The sequence below is a fragment of the Bufo bufo genome, chromosome 2, assembly GCF_905171765.1.
Source record: "Bufo bufo chromosome 2, aBufBuf1.1, whole genome shotgun sequence".
NCBI classification, from domain to species: Eukaryota; Metazoa; Chordata; class Amphibia; order Anura; family Bufonidae; genus Bufo; species Bufo bufo.
Genome location: NC_053390.1, coordinates 286,679,782 through 286,696,146, shown reverse-complemented (window position 1 = coordinate 286,696,146; position 16,365 = coordinate 286,679,782). Strand labels below are relative to the sequence as shown.

Below are 16,365 nucleotides of genomic sequence, written 5' to 3'. Positions count from 1 at the left end.
AGGAGACAGGCCAGTACATCAGGAGACGTGGAGGAGGCCGTAGGAGGGCAACAACCCAGCAGCAGGACCGCTACCTCCGCCTTTGTGCAAGGAGGAACAGGAGGAGCACTGCCAGAGCCCTGCAAAATGACCTCCAGCAGGCCACAAATGTGCATGTGTCTGCTCAAACGGTCAGAAATAGACTCCATGAGGGTGATATGAGGGCCCGACGTCCACAGGTGGGGGTTGTGCTTTCAGCCCAACACCGTGCAGGTCGTTTGGCATTTGCCAGAGAACACCAAGATTGGCAAATTCGCCACTGGCACCCTGTGCTCTTCACAGATGAAAGCAGGTTCACACTGAGCACATGTGACAGATGTGACAGAGTCTGGAGACGCCGTGGAGAACGTTCTGCTGCCTGCAACATCCTCCAGCATGACCGGTTTGGCATTGGGTCTGTAATGGTGTGGGGTGGCATTTCTTTGGAGGGCCGCACAGCCCTCCATGTGCTCGCCAGAGGTAGCCTGACTGCCATTAGGTACCGAGATGAGATCCGCAGACCCCTTGTGAGACCATATGCTGGTGCGGTTGGCCCTGGGTTCCTCCGAATGCAAGACAATGCTAGACCTCATGTGGCTGGAGTGTGTCAGCAGTTCCTGCAAGACTAAGGCATTGATGCTATGGACTGGCCCGCCCGTTCCCCAGACCTGAATCCAATTGAGCACATCTGGGACATCATGTCTCGCTCTATCCACCAACGTCACATTGCACCACAGACTGTCCAGGAGTTGGCAGAGGCTTTAGTCCAGGTCTGGGAGGAGATCCCTCAGGAGACCATCCGCCACCTCATCAGGAGCATGCACAGGCATTGTAGGGAGGTCATACAGGCACGTGGAGGCCACACACACTACTGAGCCTCATTTTGACTTGTTTTAAGGACATTACATCAAAGTTGGATCAGCCTGTAGTGTGTTTTTCCACTTTAATTTTGAGTGTGACTCCAAATCCAGACCTCCATGGGTTGAAAAATTTGATTTCCATTTTTTAATTTTTGTGTGATTTTGTTGTCAGCACATTCAACTATGTAAAGAACAAAGTATTTCAGAAGAATATTTAATTAATTCAGATCTAGGATGTGTTATTTTTGTGTTCCCTTTATTTTTTTGAGCAGTGTATATAGATATAGATAAGCAAACCCGAACTTTACAGGTTCGGGTGGTGTATGAATTCTGTTATGGATTCCATTATAACGAAATTCGTAGACGGAATGCAAAACGGAAGTTTTTTTCCATTATGCAGGACAAAAAAACAAAGTCCTGCATAACAGAAACCAGACTGATCCATTATGCTTGGCCATAGACTTCGATTATGACAGATCAAAGCAGAATGCCTCTTAGTCTTCCGTTTAGCATTCCGTCTATTAATTCCATTATATTCCGTTATAACGGAATTCATACACCACCGGAACCCCGAACCTGTAAAGTTCAGGTTCGCTCATCCCTTTATATAGATAGTAGCATTAAAAATTTGTTTTATTATAAGCATTATTTTATAATTTATAATTATACATTCCTGTTTAAAGGGGTTGTCTCATCAAGTACATTTATGGCATATATATATATATATATATGTATATGCCTGATAGGGGCGCCTCTCACCTTTTGGGACCTGCTCCTATCTGTGGAACGGGGCCCAATCACGCCTCGCTGGGACTGGAAAGGTGGCTGCTCTCAGTTCACTTTAATAGCACTTGTGAAAGTAGCTGAACATGTGTGTGACTGTCTCTCCATTCCCAGCTGAGCACAATGGGACCCCATTCTGGTAATGGGAGCGGGTCCTAGAGGTGGGACCTACACCTATCAGATATTTATCAGCACGTGGCTCAGATGAGAATAGCCCTTTAACATTTGTAATTGTACAATGTTAGTGCCTCAGCATATTTATCCTCACACATTACACACTGTATAAGGTTGTGTACTGTACTTTCTTAATTAGGTATTAATGTCTTGGCGACATCCAGAGCGTTTCAGTATGCAGTATGTGAGTACCTTTTATAACTTCCCTTTATATTTCATGTATGTTGGTTGGGGAACAATCTATGAGTTTGAGTTAAAGAGGACCTGTCTTTTTTTTTTTTTTTATGCATCTAATACCTTCTGTTGTCCATCACAAGCAGATAACAGCGCCCTTATTCTTTTTTCCTGGATTGACCCTTCCATTCCCTCGCCATGGCCACCACTCTATTTGGTGGTGCCGATTTAATAAAATTTCCTTGGGGGACACAGGAGACCTTGGTATAGCTCGGCTCCCTAGGAGGCGTGACACGAAGTGAAAGCTGTTAAGCCCCTCCTCCAGCAGCTATACCCTCAGCCTGGAGAGAGAGACTGACAGTTTTTGCTTAGTGTCCAAGGAGGCAAGACACTCCCTGCTCTGCAGGACTGTTTTCTCCTTGTTTAAATTTAGATTTTTACTTTTTTCTTTTTCTTCCAGACCATCAGGGACAACAGAGACGCAATAGACCTCTGTTTCTCCCCGGGTTGAGCTGCGCCGGTGCCGGTCACCCGCACTGCTGCCTCCCCCACACAAGGCAAGGTGGACCAAGGCAGCCTAGCTCCCCTGCATCCCGCCAGTGCAAGGGTCGCCCGCACGCCAAGTCCCTCTTCCAGCGTCCTGCCACTACGGTGCCAGTAGCTGAAGGGGCGACCCTGCTGGAACGGACAGAGGGTGAAGACGGCTGATGGTGAGAGAGTGGCTTCTCCAGCCCCTTCCTGCCTCTCAGAGAGGCTGTGTCATTTAAAAAAAAAAAAAAAAAATTTGTATCAAAGTTGTACGCTATGGAATTCTTTTGGCTGCGCTGGTCGCTGCTGCCTGATCTCGGTAGAGCTGGCCAGGTGCATGCCTCCCTTTCCATAGGTGGCATGTGGCGCTTCCCGCACACGGCGCTAGCCAAAGTACATACCCCTTCCCTGGGTGGAATCTTGCAAAAGCCCCTAACCCCCCCGAGTACAGTGTCGGCCGGGTGCATGACCCCTTTCTACAGACGGAATTCCGCACCCTCACCGGTTACAGTACTGGCCTTGTGCATGACCCCCCGTCCTAGGCGGAATACTGCACTTACACCGGCTACGGTGCTAGCCATGTACACAACCTCCTTCCATAGGAGGGAATTCGGCACCCTCACGGGGTCCGCCGCCGGCCATGTGCATGACCTCCTTCCATAGGTGGAATACTGCACTCACTGGATCCGCTGCCGGCCATGTGCATACCCCCCTTCCATAGGCGGAATCCTGCACTCCCACTGGATCCGCTGCCGGCCATGTGCATGCCCCCCTTCTAAGGCGGAATACTGCACTCTCACTGGAGGTGCTGGCCACGTGCACAACCTCCTTCCATAGGCGGAATTATGCACTCTCACTGGATTCGATGTCGGCCATGTGCATGCCTCCTTTCCTTTAGGCGGCATAATGCGCTCTCACTGCCTGTGGTTGTTCTTTCGCCGGTACATTGCTGGCCATGTGCACGACCCCCTTCCATCGGCGGGGTGCTTGCACTCTCACCAGATGTGGTGCAGACCACGTGCGTGACCCCCTTCCTTAGGCGGAATACTGCACTCTCACCGGATACGTTGCTGGCCATGTGCATGACCCCCCTTCCCTGGGTGGTATACCTGCACTCCCACTGGATGCGGTGCTGGCCATGTGCATGACCGCCCCTCATTCCATAGGCGGAATTTTGCACGCTCAAGGGACTCAAGGCTGACCTTGTACGTGCTGTGCTGGCCTCGTGCATGTCCCACTTCATTGGCGGGGTAGTTGCACTCTCACGGGATATGGTGTTAGGTGAATTATTGCACTTAATGCAATTGGTATCCATGTGCATGTTCCCCTTCCCTAGGTGGACTTCCTGCGTTCCTACTGCATACAGTGCGGCCATGTGCATGACCCCCTTCTGGGCGGGATATGGTATGCCCTACTTCTCTGAAGTCGGTACTGGTCTTGGGCATCACCCCCTTCTTAGGCGGGCCTTTACACTCTTGCCGAATGCAGTGTTTGCCAGGTGCATATCCCCCTTTTTCTAGGCGGACTGCTTGCGTTCCATCGCATACTGTACTAGTCTTTGTGCATGACTCCCTTCCAGGCAGTGCATTGCACTTCTGTAGATACTGTGGAGCTCTGTCGATGGCCCCCTTCCCAGAGTGAATATTTACAGTGGGTGAACATTCATGCCTTCTCCTCCCGTAGGTGGGTTGGCATTCTCACTGCTTACAGGGCTGACCGTACGTATGTCCCCCTTCCTCCCGCGCGATACGTGTTTCTCTTGGGATACGATACTAGCCGCACGCCTTACACTCTTCTCCGAAGAGATCATCCTGCTTCCACCTGGTCCGGACGTGGTCTACTTGCTCTCTGCCTGCACCGAGCTAGGCGGTGCTCATTCTCGGGTTTGGACAGTATTTTGCGGTTCCGCTTGTGGCAGTATCCACCATGCTCGTTGGCCCTTCCACCTGTGGAGTGTTCATGGCTCCTGGTTGCGTACCTGTTTTGTCCTTCTGCTGCTTTGCTTCCCTGCGCAAGCGGTCTCATGGACGAAAGGGCTATCTGCAGCGCCCTTCGAATTCTACGTTTGCTCTGGCGGGACTACGGTTCCCTCACCTACTACCATTCCCTCCTCTTCGGATGTGGTGTGGGTGGTATGAGTCCTGCCTATGGGGGACCTCCACCTTGGGTTCTTCAGGGTGTTCGCCTTCTGCGAGGCGGTGAGCCGTGCGACACACAGAGTATCGGGTGTTCTGCCTTTGAGCTGTCCTACTCTGACTACCCTGTTACCCACTCCTCCTTTTGGGTGGAGGGGTTATGCCGGCATCTGCCTCGACTGCTTCTTCTCGCCGGCTCTGTTTTGCTCCTGCTCAGGGCATATCCCTCCGATGTGGCTTCTGCCCTGGTCAGGCTTCAGAGGCTGTTCCCTCACAGCCCTCTCCTCGGGAGAGTATGGTTGTTGTCTTGGATGGTTCCGGAGTTCCTGTTGTGACCTCGGAACGTCTCCCTCGTTCACACTAGCTGTACTGGCTGTGTGCCCACTTACCGTACCTGCCGCGTTCTGTCCTCACGCTTGTGGCAGATTGCATTTTTCCGTTCTAGGCAGGGGTCTGCTGTAAACTTACCTTTTCGGTAAGTTGACCCCCAGGCTTGAATCTGGGTCTCTACAGTGGTAACTGTAGCGCTTCCGACACTTACCTTCTATTCCTTGCCATATTGGGCTTAACTGGTAGGCCGTAGCCTCTCACTCCCTGTACTGGTAATCCAGTTTTTTGTTCCGCGACTACTATCTTCCTGTTGTACTGGGGGTAGCTGCATTGCGTTTCTACAGCAAGGCCATCCTCATCCCTTTCTGCTGCTGTCCCTGCTTGAGGACTACTCTTCGGTCAATTATTATCCTTAAACCTCCCTCAAAGGAATGGTAGGACCCCTTCCTCCGGTGGCACTATTGACATGGACTTTAGCCTGACTTGTCTTGGCATCTGTCGGCTACTGGACGGACCCCTTCGGTTCCTTCCGTCCGCTCTTCTGTTCCCCCACTCCGGGTGGCTACCGGACGGAGTTGCTAGTGAACCAGCTTTGTCTGACTTTCCCTCCCGTGCTACTGGTCTGCGCCTGATCATGTGCTACGTCCAGGGTCTATTATCAGTCTTGGAAATCTTACCTGCGGTTCTGTGGGAAGCTGGGCGTTCCCCCACTCCGCCTTTCTCTTCCCACGGTTCGGTCCTTTCTCCAGTCCGGCCTGGGACTGGGACTCTGTTCCTTGAAGGGTCAAGTGTCAGCGCTATCCATCCTCCTCCGGTGTCCCCTGGCCCCTCCGTGGGGTGGCTCATTGGTTCCTCTGTACCGTCCTCCGGTACCGCCCTGGGAACTAAATACTGTGCTCTCGGCGCTCCAAGCTTCCCCCTTCGAGCCGTTACAGACGATCTCTCTACGCCTCTGTCCTGTAGGTCCTGTTCCTTTTGGCCATCATGTCTCTCAGACGGGTGTCTGAATTAGCGGCCTTTTTTTCCTTGTTCCGAGCCTTTCTGCCCTTCCCCACGACAAGGCTGTTCTCCATCCCGTTCCTTTCTTCCTTCTGACGGTGGTATCTGCCTTTCATCTCGACGAGTCCATCGTCCTCTCCTCCCCTTCCCACCCCTGGGAACGGACACTGTGCTGCTTGGACGTTGTTCGGGTCTTGGCAAGGTTCCGTCTTTCGGTGTTGCCGCTCGTTCCACCAGAGCGGTCGGTGTCTCTTGGGCCGGAGACATCGGGCTTCGGCCGAACATTTGTGCACGGCGGCCACTGGTCTTTCTTGCATGCCTTTACCAAGTTCTACAGGGTGCATACTCATGCATCGGCGGATGCTGCCTTGGGCCGCCTGTTTTTTGCAGGCGGCGGTTCTTTGATGCCTACGGGTGCTTCGCCTTGGAGCTGTGGTCCCTCCCCTCTTGGACTGCTCTCGTCCCATGGTCTCCTGTGTCCCCCAAGGAAAATGGACAAGAAAACAAGATTTTTGTATAACTTACCAGTAAAATCTCTTTCTCGCTCTTCCTTGGGGGACACAGCACCCACCCATTCATTTGTTTTTAATACACGGTTACAGACTTGGTTTACCCCGTTGGGTAGTTGGCTGGTTGGTTCCACATTGTTGGTCATTGCCTTTTCTCACTACTTGGACACGCAACTGGCTGTCTCTCTCTCCAGGCTGAGGGTATAGCTGCTGGAGGAGGGGCTTAACAGTTTTCACTTCGTGTCACGCCTCCTAGGGAGCTGAGCTATACCCATGGTCTCCTGTGTCCCCCAAGGAAGAGCGAGAAAGAGATTTTACTGGTAAGTTATACTAAAATCTCGTTTTAAAAAAAAGGTACACTAGAAACTGCTTAAAGGGTTTGTGTTACAAAACATATTCTACATTTTTCAAACTAGTACCTGGATCTGAATATTTTTGTAATTGCATGTAAATATAAATTTAGTATAGCCAGTCAGCTATTCAATAAAATGTATCTGTATAGCGCCACCTGCTGTTTGTTCTTTTCCTTATTTTTTTTTGTTCGTCTCACTGAGCTGGTCGTATGTGCTCAGTTTAACTCTTCAACTGCCACCAGCCGTATGTTCTGTTAGAAGTTGCAGTGGCTGTTACAGGGAGAGAGCTGCAGCAGAAAGTACATGCCCCCAAGCTTCCAGGCTGAAGATACTCTAGCAGAGCAATGAATGAATATAGCCTTACAAAAAAAAAAGGACACATCAGTGTTTGATGAAGACCTCTGTAGTGGAGGACTCCTAATTATCCATCCATTTTTCTATCAATTCATGAACGTCTAGTATCTCATCCCCCTTTTTCTTTCTTCTTTTTCCAGATGTTGTAGTCGCTGTTAATGGATTCTGGATTTTAATTGAAACCTTTATGGTGAAAGGTGAGCCTCTAGTGTATGCAGTTGTGAATGTAAAGGCCAATTATTGTGCGAATGCCATTGGCTACGTGTACAGCAAGTAAGTGCTCATTAATCGTGTGAAAGCATCATTGATGTGAACACTAAAATCATTGTTTCTGGGCAGTGGATCGTCCTCTGTATGGGGATCACCAGTCCCTACACAGAGATGATTGCCACAAGTAAATGCAGCTTTCACCTCCTCTGCAAAACAAGCAATTATGAAGGAACCGTTCATTCCCGATAATGACCTGCACAGCCGGCCCATGTAAAGAGGGCTTAATGTATGTCATTGTCTGTGTGGGTGGGTGGGTATAGCTGGCACGATGTCCTTAGATACAGAATTGTAGTCTTTTTACTTCAAGGTGCAATCTCATTCAGTGATATAACTAAAGGCACTTGAAGAATGCCCCGTATGAAGGAATATCATGGATTACTTTCAGGAGCGGATCCTCGCACAAGACTGTAGTGATGCTTACGCTTCTAGGTTTAGAAAGTCAAGTACAGAATAAAGCAGTGGAGTCTTTATGCCGTTTTAGCTGATAATGATGCACGACATTAAAAGGGCATGACTTGTTTTCTGTTACCTCTTTTACTTAGTAGAGAGGTCAATGATTTGTCATTGCTTTATGCTTTTTCTTAATGTGTCCTATGGTAGTGATGCCAAGTTTTCCGTTGCTTATAAATGATTATCCCAGTGGTTTGCCACATAAACAGTGGGGGCATTTATCAGTAGAGTGCATGAGTTTAGGGGTCGGTGAAAAGACAAATTGAGCCAAATTTGTCAAAATGATGCAAATAACATGGTGGACTTGGAGCTGCTTGCCACACCAGTATGTTGTGCCAACAGACAACATTTTTTGGGAGGCTGAGCGCCTATTATAGCATCAAAAGGCCTTTAATGTGGATGTCGATGCTCCCTCGTGTGACGCTGGAAGAGGTTAAACAGTAGTGCCATCTCACCCCGCTGTCTCTACTACATGCATACAACAGATAACGGTGCATATGCCTAAAGGGCTTGGCTACAGGATAGGTGATAACTAAGATTTCGCTGATCGTGAGAACAGGTGTCCCATGTTCCCTGTTTTAATAGATTGATGGTCACTCATGCGCACTATAGCCCCATTCGCTGCCTATAGGTCTGATGGAAGTAGTAGAGGACATGCACTTGGCTATCCCTGTCAGTCCCATAGCCGTTGAATGGAATGAGAGTGCACATGTTTGACCACCTCTCCATTCAAATGGGGGCATAGGACCCACCCTAGAGATTGTGGAGGTCCTAGCAGTCAGACTTTCATATAGGTATCACTTCAGTGACAGATTTCTTCATACTGACTGGACGGTACAAGCTTTGTACAAACCCTTATGAATTCAGGTAATAGCCTTTGTCTTGACGACTACATTTACTGCATACTACTACATAGTAACATAGTACATAAGGCCGAAAAAAGACATCTGTCCATCCAGTTCGGCCTGTCATCCTGCAAGTTGATCCAGAGGAAGGCAAAAAAAAACCCTGTGAGGTAGAAGCCAATTTTCCTCACTTTAGGGGAATAAAAAATTCCTTCCCGACTCCAATCAGGCAATCAGAATAACTCCCTGGACACCCCTCTCTAGTAGCTATAGCCTGCCATTTTTTACCATATTTTATCAGCCACTGGTACATGTAACTACCTAAATGAGGTTAATTAGTCCTGTCTCTTCACATGCGTGTTTCATAAGGATGCTCAGTTTAATCCAGCCAATAACTTTCTTGGTTGTTGGGTAATTGACGCGGAGTGTATTGCAGGTATAAAAATATAATACCACGTATTATTACAATATAGTGAGAAATTATGCTTATTTCTTTTTTCTTCTTAGGTAGCAACTTCTTTCCTCAAGGTGTTCCCTGGAGCTACATTGTCTTTCTCACAAGTAAGTCCTGATTATCTGTAATGCTGCACTTTATAAATTGGAAGTGTTTAACCCTTTAAGGACCAGGCTATCACACCTTCCAACTTGTACTTTTCCTTTTAACATAGCCATAATAGAACAAATTTTTAATGGAACAAGTGGTATTTTTTTAATGGCATCATTTAATCTAGAGTATGTTGTATTGATAAATGGGGAAAAAAATGCTGTGTTGGGTGACATAAAGAAAACCCTCAGTTCTGACATTGTTTTTCGGGTTTTGTTTTTATGACATTCGCTCTGCACTAAAAATGACATGACGGCCTTATTCTGCAGGTTGGCATGATTACCGTGATGCCAAATACATACCAATCTAAATTTTATTATGTCCACTTTAAAAAAAATTCTAATCTTTAAAACGCTCGTATCATTGGGGGACACAGAAGACCATAGTTGTTGCCACTAGGAGGCGTCACTAAGCAAAAAAGTGTTAGCTCCTCCCCTCAGCTATACCCCTTTTGCAGACACTGAGTTAATCAGTTTTAGGGTACTTTCACACTTGCGGCAGAGGATCCGGCAAACGGATGTATTTGTGAGGCGGATCCGTCTCACAAATGCATTGCAATACCGGATCCGTCTTTCCGGTTGTCATCCGGAAAAACGGATCCGGTATTAATTTTTTTTTTTCTCATTTTTAAAGGTCTGCACAGACCGCAAAACCGGATTCGTTTTGCCGGAACACTTGGGGCCGGATCCGGCATGAATGCATTTCAATGGAAATGAATGCCAGATCCTGCATTCTGGCAAGTGTTCCGGATTTTTGGCCGAAGAGAAAACTGCAGCATGATAATTTTTCTCCGGCCAAAAAACATAAGAGGGACTGAACTGATGCATCCTGAACAGATTGCTCTCCATTCAGAATGCATTAGGATAAAACTGATCAGTTTTTTTCGGTATTGAGCCCCGAGGACGGAACTCAGTGCCAGAAAACTTTAACACAAGTGTGATAGTACCCTTAGCTTAGTGTCTGTAGGGGGCAGACATGTTTTCCTGCTGGTCTGCCAAAGCTTTTTTCTTTTAAATTTTTTCCCTTTTTTCTTTTTTCTTTTTTTTTTTTAGGTCCGGGCTACAGGTGGGCACTAATCACCTGTTTTCCCCACACTTGAGGGGGAGACCAGTGGGTCCTCAAGCCCGCTGCTCGTTCCCCACCTCTGAAAGCCAAGGAGGAACAGTGGATCTTAAATCCGCTGTTACCCGCCAGCAACAGTGTCACCTTGGCTCCTACTTCTAGAAGTCCCCCTGTTACCAGTGTAGACGCCCTCCCCAAGGGGCAGCACACTGAGGAAGGTGACACTGCTGGAATCGGGGTGGGCAGAAAACGTCTAGGTAAGTATATTACCTACCCTTCCCTGCTGGCACCTCTTTGCCTGAGCCCCCCCTTCTCCTCCTTTTACTGGGTTCTAGGGGTTAATCTACCCTGCTGGGTCCCCTTCTCCTGTGTTCTCTCGTGAACACGGGAAAATAGTTATTTTCTTCAGAACCTTGGCCCTGTTCCTGTAGCCCGTGATTCACCGGCCCTCGGTCCCATCTCCTGTCCCCAGCCCCCTCACCTTCCTCCAGGCCCTGCGGTGCATTTACAGCGGTCGCATGCCTCCGGGGCAGCCGCTGCTTATCTTCTGGGCATCGGTACGCCCGTTCCCGGCCTCCTCTGTTCGGGAGGCAAGATCCCCTCGACACTCCCACTCCCTCCCTGCACCGCTCTCCCAGCCGGAAGCGCTTCCGGTCGACCCGCCTGCACGTGAGGCCCTGGCTCTGCTGTCTACTAGACCGCATTCTTCCAGAATGTTTGGGGGGCGGGAACTGTGCTCTCAGAGTGCGAAACTTTCATGCCCATATCTTCGCTCCACCAGCAGCCCACTGAGCTCCGCCCCAAATCTACTGTTTAACCCCTTCCTTGCCTCAGAGCTCCTGTGGCTGGGGAAAAAGTGATTCGTTATAACTCAGTAAAGGTTTAATAGGTTTGGGGCTCAGTCTAATTTTAACAACAATGAACCTTTGGAGCTCCGGTCCTATTTTGGGCCTAGTTCCCATCGCCCTATAGCACTACAGTGGGGCCAGTGGCGCAATGGATGGTTTGCTTGCACTACCACTAGCTACATACGTCCTGTAGCATTGCCCTCCCTTCATAAGCGGAGTAGTTAAACTACCAGTATACGGGCATATACCACTGGACCCTGTCCGTCTGGTAGCATTGCCTCCTTCCATAGGTGGATTAATTGCACTTCCATTTGATACTTTCATCCTGTGGCATTACCCCCTTCCATAGGCGGATTAATTGCACTTGCACTGGATGCTGTACCCCCTGTAGCATTACCCTTCTTCCAAAGGCGGAGTACTTGCACTACCCCTGTATACGGTACAGCCTGTAGCATTACCCTCCTTCCATAGGCGGAGTACTTGCACTACCCCTGTATACGGTACAGCCTGTAGCATTACCCTCCTTCCATAGGCGGAGTACTTGCACTACCCCTGTATACGGTACAGCCTGTAGCATTACCCCCCTTCCATAGGCAGGAGTACTTGCACTACCACTGTATACGGTACAACCGGTAACATTACCCTCCTTCCATAGGCAGAGTATTTGCACTTACCACTGGATCCTATTCATTCTATATCATTACTCTCTTTTCATAGGCAGAGTATTTGCACTTACCACTGGATCCTATTCATTCTATATCATTACTCTCTTTTCATAGGCAGGGTATTTGCACTTCCCATGGGATCCTATACATCCGGTAGCATTGCCCTCTTTCCATGGGAGGAGTGTTTACATCACCACTGGATACTGTACAACCTGTAACATTACTATCCTTTTCATAGGCGGAGTATTGGCACTACCCCTGGATCCTATACTTTCAGTAGTATTGCCCCCTTCCATAGTGGGTGTATTTGCTCTTCCATGGGGTGCTGTACAGTCTGTAGCATTATCCTTATTCCATGGAAGTATTTGCACTACCACTGGATCCTTTTCAGACTGTCGCAATTACCCTCCACCCTTAGGCCCCTTTCACACGAGCGTGACGGATTAGGTCCGGATGCGTTCAGGGTGCGTTCAGTGAAACTCGCACTATTTTGCAAGCAAGTTCAGTCTCTCCTTGATGGGTCCCTCCGTTTCTTGGTTCTGACTCCTCTGTCTTTCTTCCTTTTTATTGTTTTCTGTTGGCTTCTCCTGGCTGCTCCTACTGCTTTCGTACAAACTGATTAGCTCAGTGTCTGCAAGAGGGATATAGCTGAGAGGAGCTAACACTTTTTCTCATCCGTATCATTGGGGGACACAGGCTTCACCATGGGTATAGCTGTTGCCAGTAGGAGGTGGACACTAAGCACAAAGGTGTTATCTCCTCCCTTCAGCTATACCCTTCCTACAGGGACTAAGCTAAATCAGTTTTAGCTTAGTGTATGTAGGAGGCAGTCCTCCCTGCTTTGCAGTTCTGCTAATTTTTCCTTTTTTTTTATTTTAGAGGGATCTCAGGCAGTCCTGGCTGCCTGCATTCCCACCCAGGAGGCGGGAGATCAGCGGGTCCCCAAGCCTGCTGCTCGTTTCCGGTCTCCAAAAGTCAAGGAGGACCAGAGGTTCCTTAAGCCTCTGCGTCCCGCCAGCCTTCGGATCACCACGGCCGCCCACCACAAGTCCCCTCCTTTTCCGGTGTAGCGGCCCTCCCCAAGGGGCCGCACACCGAAGGTGGTGATCCGACTGGACCGGGGGGGGGGGGGGGCAGAAGACGTCGGACGGGTGAGTATTTTCAAACCCAGTCCCCAAAGTAGGCCCTCTGCTCTGCGTGCTCTGCTCCACCGTCAAGTGGCTCTGCCCCTGATCCAATCCCCCCTACTGCCCAGCCTATGTTAGAGCTGGAGAGGGCGCTCTCCCTGTCTAGGATGGTACAGGACGTTTCCCATACCAACAAAGCTATTGTGGAAATATTGGGGTGTTTGTCAGAAAGGCTGTCCTCTGACTAGTCCGACTCTGGGGATCCTGGGACTCATTCCCATCGCGGCCGTCCCGCTAAATGGGCCAGACCATCCTCCCCCAAAAGGGTGTCTGCGTCTCTCATTTCTTCTGCCTCTCCGCCACCTACCAGAGAGTCTCACTCTGACGTGTCCTCGTGGAAGAGGCATGTTCTGAGGAGAGGTTTTCAGATGAGGATTTTGTCTCTCCTGAGGGTCAGTCGTCTAAACTGTCCTCCATGGTGGACAATCTTATTACAGTGGTTATAGAGTTTCCCTAACCACCAGGATTTTGATTCCTCTCTTTCCAAGGAGTGGAATTTTCCTGATAGACGGTTTGCCTTGCCAAAATGCTTAAAGGGATTCTGTCATGAGATTTGAGGCCTATAACCTAAACATATGGCCAGGTCCGGAGCGCACAGGCTGCTTTTCTACAGAGGCTCCCTTTTGATCTATTTCTAGTTATACCTAGTGCGCACGCGCGGGATCTGGCTGAGGAGAGCGGACGATTTCAGAGGCGGCGCTGAGGTGAGGGAGGCGGCTCTATTGAAAGGGAGGGCGACTATTTCTAGTCGGAAGACGGCTGCAGCCGGGCACCCTGTATGATGAGACGTCCCCTTGGACACATTTGGTACGTGAGTGACAGGTTATAAAAACCTGTTTTATATGCTAATAGAGCCACAGGCACATTTAATAAGGTCAGTTTCGGATTCAGGGTGTTAGTAGGGACCTGGCCATATGTTTAGGTTATAGGCCTCAAATCTCATGACGGAATCCCTTTAAACGTCCTTTATCCATTTCCGGAGGATTTGACTAATAAGTGGTCATCCTCACCTATAGTTCACCTGACAGTTTCCCGCTTGGCTAAACATACTACCTTGCCTATGGCGGATGGGACTTTCTCTGATATCAAGGATAAAAAATTGGAAGCTTTTGCAAAAAAATTTTTGAAGCAGTGGGCACAGCACTGCAACCGGTGTTTGCCTCTACATGGGTGAGCAAAGCTATGGGTGAGTGGGAAAATAATTTACGTCAGGGTCTCTCCTCGGGGGTTCCCTCTGGTAGAACTGGCTGTTATTGCCTTGCAGCTCTTACATGCCAGTACATGTACTTGTGAAGCCTCTCTGGACACGGCCAGGCTTATGGCCCGCTCGTCAGCCCTTTTGGTGGCTATTCGCCGTACCCTATGGCTCTCCTGCTGGGCGGCAGATAATGCTTCAAAGCGGACCCTGACAGCCCTCCCCTTTACCGGCAACAGACTTTTTGATAAGCGCCTGGATGAGATCATTTCTGATGCTACTGGTGGTAAGAGCACTCATTTACCACAGAGCAGGGTTCGCTTCAACAGGTCAAAACAGAGTAAGCCTCTTTTTCGCCCCTTTCAGAGTTTTTCCAGCCCCAGGCGGCCAACCGACAAGACTGCCCCAGATCAGAAGCTCAAGCCTTCCTTCAAGCCTCGACCCTCCTGGCGTCCCCGTCAACGGGCTCCAAGTCCTATAACCCCAAGACCTCCTCTGCATGACGTGCAGCTTCCGGCTCCCACCGATCGGGTGGGCGGCCGGCTTCATCTGTTTCGGCATGTTTGGCTGGCTCACATCTCGGATGCTTGGGGGAGAGAGGTCATCGCAAACGGTTACAAGCTGGAGTTCAGGTCTGCCCCTCCGACCCGTTGTTTTTTTTTTTTTTGTTTTTTTTTTGCTCGTCTCCCCCGGCCTCTCCCTCTGCTGCTATTCACACACTTCTGCGGCAGGGAGTGATTGTCCCGGTTCCTGCGCAAGACCGTTTTCGCGGGTTCTACTCCAATCTCTTTTGTGGTCCCCAAAAAGAAGGAGACGTTCAGTCCTGTTCTGGACCTCAAGGCGATCAACGGTTTCCTTCGGATCCGCCGCTTCCGATGGAGTCCCTGAGATCGGTTGTTACGTCCATGGAACCAGGAGAGTACCTGTCCTCGATAGACATCAAGGACGCTTATCTTCATGTTCCCATCTGCGTCAGTTATCAAAAGTTTCTCTGGAGTCCCTTTCACTACCAGTTTGTGGCCCTTCCGTTCGGCCTGGCCACGGATTCCAGAGTCTTTACGAAGGTTCTGGTGGCGGTCATGGCCCTGCTCCATTCCAGGGGTATAGTGGCGATCCCTTACTTAGACGATATCCTGATAAAGGGTCCGTCATTCCGGGCAGTGGCGGACAGCCTGCACATAGTCCTGGAAACTCTGGAACGCTTCAGATGGATCCTAAACCGGCAGAAGTCTTGTCTTTATCCATCTCAGCGACTAACTTTTCTGGGCATGTTACTCGACACCTTTCAGGTCAAGGTAATCTTGCCCCCGGAGAAGCTATCTACCCTCCATCTTCAGATTCTCCCCTTGTTGCGGCCCCATCCTCTTCCCGTTCGTCACTGCATGCGGGCTCTGGGTCACATGGTCTCTGCCTTCGAAGCAGTTCCCTATGCTCAGTTCCATACCAGGACTCTTCAGCGAGCCATTCTGACCAATTGGGACCGTACCCCAGCCTCCCTCGATCGGCCCATACGTATCTCTGTCCCGACCCGCCGGGCCCTCAGCTGGTGGATGGCTTCCCCGATGCTGACGTCGGGCTGCTCGTTTTTTCCTCTCCATTGGATGGTGTTGGAGGGGGGGGGGGGGGGTATTGGGAAATCTATCCGTTGAAGGTGTGTGGTCATGCGAGGAGCGCTCCCTCCCAATCAACATTCTGGAATTCAGAGCGATTCGTCTCTCTCTGCGGCATTGGACCGACCATCTCCGGGGACGTCCGGTTCAAGTTCAGTCCGACAACTCCACAGCTGTTACGTACCTTTAAACAGGGCGGCACCGGAGCCCGGCAGCCATGGTGAAAACAGCTCTGATCCTCAGCTGGGCGGAGAACCATGTTCCAACGCTGTCGGCAGTCCACATCCCCGGCATCGACAACTGGATCAGCGACTTCCACAGCCGGGAGTGTCTTGATCCCGGTGAATGGGCTGTTCACCTGCAGGTTTTTCTAGCCATCTGCGATCTCGTGGCCTCCCGCTTCAACCACAAG

At 49.9% G+C, this 16,365-nt stretch overlaps 1 protein-coding gene across 2 annotated transcripts in view; it reads left to right on the top strand.

Annotated features, from left to right (window-relative positions):
* The window catches only part of TPCN1 (two pore segment channel 1), a 94,360-nt gene that overhangs the window by 56,505 nt on the left and 21,490 nt on the right, over positions 1–16,365 (top strand). For both annotated transcript variants that reach the window (XM_040416652.1, XM_040416653.1), the window contains exons 15-17: positions 1,975–2,019; positions 7,358–7,414; positions 9,290–9,343. In XM_040416652.1, the coding sequence (XP_040272586.1) occupies positions 1,975–2,019; positions 7,358–7,414; positions 9,290–9,343 (156 nt within the window). The remainder of the gene's footprint in view (positions 1–1,974; positions 2,020–7,357; positions 7,415–9,289; positions 9,344–16,365) is intronic.